The following is a 6,062-nucleotide window of genomic DNA, read 5'->3' as shown; positions in this document are numbered from 1 at the left end:
AAAAGAATAGATAAAAATTATAAGAAAATAATGGCCACAAAGTTATTTATAAGTCCAATTTCTTCTAAGTCCGTTTTCAAAAATTAAAGTTTTGAATTTTCAAATTCTTTTTAGGGTTTGGAAAAAACAATAATTTTATTACAACTAATTTATTAACTTTGAAATAATATAAACATTAGCTTCGTCATTATCTTATCTTAAAAAGATAATTTTAGTTTCATATTTAATTTTCCTTTGATGTAAATGCTTTTCTTTTGAAATTTGTTATTCTTTTGGTATATATCTAAAAAGATATTGAGTTTTGTATTTTATTTTATCCATCTCCTATGTTCAATGATAATACATAAAAAGAAAATTCAAATGTATTTATATCTACAAAAGTTTAGTTTATTTTGTTTAACAAATATGTCTACACAAATATAATTTGACTAAATTGAGTAGATCTATTAATTTATCAATGATCAAAAGTAAAATATTAGATTTAATTACATTGGAATAAAGATTTTATAATCTATTAAAATAAAACCGGATCGAAAAATGATAAAAAGATAATCTTCTAAAAAATATTGTTAACAACTAAAGTTATAAACTCATATAGATAAATTCAAGCATTAATCATTTTAGTATTTTATAATTTAGAATAATATCTATGAATAAGCTTTAAATTTTATTTAAAAAAACACACTATCTTTTTAACTTTTATTATAATAAATATAGGGATATTTTGGAACTTCCTTCACATCCTTGAAGGATTAGGTAACAAATCTGAAATCAAAATACCAAAAAGCATTGGGAGAAAATATGAACTATAATATTCACTATTGAAATTAGCACTCCATTCCTAAACTTCTCAAAACACACAAAGCTTTCACTGATGGCGGTTTCAACCAAAATTTCCCTCTCTCTTTTCTTTCTTCTTCTTCTTGTTTTTGGTTCATCCAAAGCTCATCCACTGAAAGCTTGCATGTTCGACGCTATATACCAACTTGGTGATTCAATCTCCGACACTGGAAATCTCATTCGCGAAAATCCTAACACTCCATTTTCTCATCTTCCTTATGGTCAATCATTCTTCAACAATCCCACCGGTCGATGCTCCAACGGTCTACTGATGCTTGATTTCTTTGGTAACAATTATTTTTAACCTTATACATTCTAATTTTTCATTCACTAATTCATTCTATAACTCCAAGATAATTCACATCTAATAGTAACAATATCTAATGGTCAAATCTATCTGTAGCTTTAAATGCTGGACTTCCTTTGGTGAGTCCTTATTTGAATAAAGATGCTTTGATGAATCATGGAGTCAACTTTGCAGTGGCCGGTTCTACAGCTTTGCCTTCTGATTATCTTTCTATGAAGAAAATTTTATCTCCAGTGACTAACTCTTCTCTCGATCATCAACTTGATTGGATGTTCTCTCATTTCAACTCTGTTTGTCACAATCAAAGAGGTAATTAATTACCCTTGTACTTTAGTTTTATACATACACTCATTGTTTTTTAGTATTTTCTACATTTTACATTTTGATATTGACAATTTCATATTTATATGTTGTGTAGATTGCAATGAGAAATTAAGGAGTGCATTGTTCTTGGTGGGTGAGATCGGTGGCAATGACTATAACTACGCACTATTTCAAGGCAAAACTATACAAGAGGCAAAAGACATGGTGCCAAATGTTGTTCAAACCATAAAGACTGCTGTTGAGGTAAATTTTTGTCTAGAATAGATCATATTTTTTTTGGTTACTCATATGAATGAGAAGTTTATTTACTTACGTTTCTTTTGTTTGTAATATTTGTAGAAAGTTATAAGCTATGGTGCTACTCGAGTTATTGTTCCTGGAAACTTTCCAATTGGATGCTTCCCCGTCTATCTCACTGGATTCCAAACCAATGACACATCTGCTTACGATGAACTCCATTGTTTAAAGGATTTGAATAGTTTGGCAAGCTATCATAATGATCAAATCAAGCAAACTATTGAAGTACTAAAAAAAGAGAATCCACATACTATTATCGTATATGGTGACTATTACAATGCATTTTTATGGATTATTCGTCATGCTTTTGTTCTAGGTAATTTTTTTCTCCTTACTCTTATATCATCTTCTTAACATACAAAAGATTAAAACATTTCTCAAATTTTTAATGCTTCTAGGATTTGATGAAGGTTCTTTGCAAAAATCATGTTGTGGGATTGGAGGAGATTACAACTTTAACCTCATGCAAATGTGTGGTCTACCTGGAGTACAAGTTTGCCCAAATCCTAATGAACATATTAGTTGGGATGGAGTCCATTTGACACAAAAGACTTACAAGTTCATGGCACATTGGCTCATCCATGACATTTTTCCAAAATTGCATTGTATTGTTTAAATATTTTTTTATGGTGGTTTTTTACTTTATTATGAAATTTTATTAATAAAGCATTCATATTCTTTTTAGCTTCCTATAATTAAAATGCTATATCTTATATTAATTTTCTTTTTTAACCCAATATATACGAAACTCAACCAATGTCCTCGCAATTGCTCAATTCGACCAATTTATAACATGACAATGCATATGGAAGATTAATTATGGTAATTAAATGAAAGATTAAAGTTTCTCAAAGTTAGAATAATAGTTGTAATTAAGTTATATAATTGGTAAGTAGTATATAATTATCAAACAGTACTTTTAGTACTTTTAGGCCCTGTTTGGTAACAATTTGGTTTTTTTATTTTTAGTTTTTGGAAATTAAGCCTACAAACATCTCTTCTACCTTTAAATTTGTTGACTTGTTATCTACTATCTAGTCATCTTTTTAGAAACCAAGCCAAATTTTGAAGACTAAAAAATTGTTTTAAATAATTTTTTTTTTTTTTTAATTTTTTTTTGCTAAGAATCCAACTATTGTACTTAAAAAAGTTGCAAACCATTCTACGAAAATGAGAGAAAATAGGTTTAATTTTTTTAAAAAAAAATCAAAAATTGAAATTGGTTACCAAACAGGGCCTTAGTAATTTTGATTTTTATTTGAAATTTAGTACTAAAAAATATTACTTTGTCTTTTTTTTTTTCTCTACTTTTTTGGGATATTATTGAAATCTAATTAAGCCTAAGTTTATAGAAAACTAAAATAAATAAATAATTTTTTTTCTTAAGAAATTGGTTAAGAATTCGGTATTTGGTGAGGGCATGGTTGTTGAGACCCTTAATCAAATGAAATTTATAAAATTGATATACAACTAAATACTTGCATGAGCAACAATATACTTATTACTTATTAGTGGATTAAGTCGAATAATAAGAAGCTAAACTGAATTCTTTTAAGGTAAATTTACAAAATAAATAAATAAAATAAGGGAAGTTTAGATTGACTAAATAAGAAAAGTAAATGATAAAACATGTTAAGATTGAAACAAAATCTTACCAAGGTTTCCAATTCAAGCTAGATAGTCTCATTCAATTGTTAATTTCAATCTTAGGCTTAAATCAAATCAATCAATCATGCATTTAACCCCACTTAGCGTGCGTTTGGGATTACTTTCACGGATGGAATTGACCACAAAATTTTTTTAACATTTTTTACATTTGGTAAAACAGATTTGATTAAATATGTTAAAATCACTTTTAGAAACATGTTAATTTCATGTCTATTTTAAAAGCAATAGCCTATTAGCTTTTAGATTTTCCAAACATTGTAAGAGATTTCATGAATATTTAGTTTCAATTTAATACTTTAAAATAAGATTATTTTATATATCTATCTATTTCTCACTTAATCAAATCTATTTTCTAATTTTCACGAGTGGAATGCATCAAATTAAAAAAAAAAAAAAAAGTTATACCATGTTGATAATTTTGAAAAAATAAATCTTTTTTCCTTAATACTTTTAAAAGTTAATCGGTAACAAATAAAATATATCATTCTAAGCGATTACTTAAAATTTAAAATTACAAAGAAAAGTGTACTTATATTATAAGGATAGTTTTAAGTATTGGGGTTTTTAAAGAATTGAAAAGGTAAAGCTGTGAGAGAGGATGTTCAAAATTTCTTTAATTAATTAGGAATTGTGAAATATTAATGATTAATGATAATATGTATATAGAGAGTGGAAAATTGTGCAAAAATAGTTTCCTAAGTTTTTCATTTTCAAAATTAGTATCTTTTTTTGAAAATTCATTACAATAGTTTTTCTAGATCATGTATCCACTAAGATCGACCACTAAGATTTAAACTTTAATCAAACTTTTTATACATTAGCGATTATATTTTGTTTTCTTGGTGAAATATCGGCCAATATTAATACCGAGATTCTACCCATATTTTTTAAATATTAAATAATCTTTCTAAAAATTATGCAAATCTTTACCTAATTTTTCCCAACAATTTGACTATCTTTATCAAATCATATATTAAATTTTTAGACATTTTTTGAAATCTTTAGCCTAATTTATGCTTTCCACAAATTATATGAATTTTCAAATTTCTAAATTTTTCAAGTGAATTTACTAATTATGATTTTCCAAGTGGATATCAGGTTCATAAAAATAAAATAAAAAAAGAAAAAATTAAAAAAAAGAAATATTAATAAAAAAATATATCTGTGGATCTTTAAAAAGATTAATTTTTAAATTTTAGAAAAGATCAAAAATTTGTGAAAAATAGGGTAAGATTTGAAAAACATAGTCTCGATATTAATCTACTTGATATTTCATCAAGAAAAATCCAAATATATAGAAGCTCAGTTAATCTGGCTCGAGATATGGGGATATCTTTAATATTTCTTTTTTTCTTTTTTTTTTTTTTAACCCAAAATTTGATTTAGGGTGAAAGATTTGAAAATTAGGTAAGATTTTATATAAATTTTTGGTGATAATATAATATTTGAAAAATTTGTTAGAAACTTGGCAGAAGCAAAAAACAATCTATAAGATAGATAAATGTATATTTTTAAATAACTTTTTTGGTAGTCGATCTCGAACAAGATGTACCGAGAAAAATTAGTTTTTGTGAGTTGTCAAAAAGCATATCAGTTTTGAAAAGTGAAAACTTGATGAGAGACTATTTTTGATAATTTCTCTATGAAAATTGAAAAACATATTAGAGTAGCATATAGTTATGCAGGAAATTAAAAACGAAAATCAAGAACAAATAGAAGAATTGTAATTAAGGAAAAAGATTTGACCTAGAAGACAAGTTCTTTAAAAGTATGATGGTTCCCCATTTTGAAGTTTGAAGTAGACCTTCTGTAAACCCTGGTTCCCTAGATAAGCATGTTTAGCCAAAGGAATGTTATAATACATATTTATTAAGTAGAAATTCATGTTTGTTTATAGGGATTATGAAAGAAGGGAAGGAAAATATATTAAATGAAAAAAACTCAATCATTAGTCTGGCTGGAGGCACTAGGAGTGAGGTGACGTGGCAATCTACTCTTTGAACTCAGGATGCGGCAGAAAGATTAAACAGGAAGTGAAACTTCAAAAGCATGGTTTCGGCAATTGACAAGAGCAAATTTAGTGAATTCAGTGCCATTTGAAAACTGGGAGAATCTAGTTTTTAATGTTACCCTGTCAGTGAAAGATTGCAAGAGGAGAAGAACAAAAGTGGAGAATTTGTAGAAGAGGCAGAACCTCGGATTAATCAGGGCCTGAGGTGAAGATTGGAAGCTCCAGGCCAAACTACAAGGAATTTTTAGCTAAAATTTTAAGGTAAGGAAGTTACTCAATTCTAGCAAATTTGTAGAAGGAAGTCTCTTGAAAAGAGCTCTGGATTTTGAGTTATGAATTTTAAAATTTATAATAGAGAATTGGTACATAAGCAGACAACTACTTGGGATGAACAAACAACCAGTTCACCGTGGGAGTTATAACGAGATATAGGGATGAAGATCTCGCCAATCTCGCTCTAGAAGAAAATCTCGCTAGGAATTGGGCTGAGTATTGCTGGTAAGGTGAGTATCGCTAGGATGAAAATTTTCCAAGAAAAGTTTGATCTCGCTCTAGAGGATCTCGCTGGTATCGCTCTAGAGGATCTCGCTGACCTTGCTCGGGGGGATCTCGCTA

The 6,062-nt window shown here is 27.8% G+C and overlaps 1 protein-coding gene across 1 annotated transcript; it reads left to right on the top strand.

The window, feature by feature from the left end:
* The first annotated feature begins 868 nt into the window (after window positions 1-868).
* Window positions 869-2,384, top strand: LOC150031540 (GDSL esterase/lipase At5g03980-like). Its single transcript, XM_090308882.1, has 5 exons — window positions 869-1,127; window positions 1,244-1,456; window positions 1,566-1,714; window positions 1,811-2,084; window positions 2,167-2,384. Exons 1-5 carry the CDS (start codon window positions 875-877, stop codon window positions 2,382-2,384), a joined length of 1,107 nt encoding a protein of 368 aa, XP_090165008.1. The 5' UTR covers window positions 869-874.
* Window positions 2,385-6,062: the final 3,678 nt, after the last annotated feature.

The sequence above is a fragment of the Benincasa hispida genome, unplaced genomic scaffold, assembly GCF_027475165.1.
Source record: "Benincasa hispida cultivar pf3 unplaced genomic scaffold, pf3_genome.v1.1 HicScf116, whole genome shotgun sequence".
In the NCBI taxonomy this organism is placed as follows: domain Eukaryota; kingdom Viridiplantae; phylum Streptophyta; class Magnoliopsida; order Cucurbitales; family Cucurbitaceae; genus Benincasa; species Benincasa hispida.
Note: the sequence above shows the minus strand (reverse complement) of the source record. Positions and strands in the feature narration are given on the sequence as shown.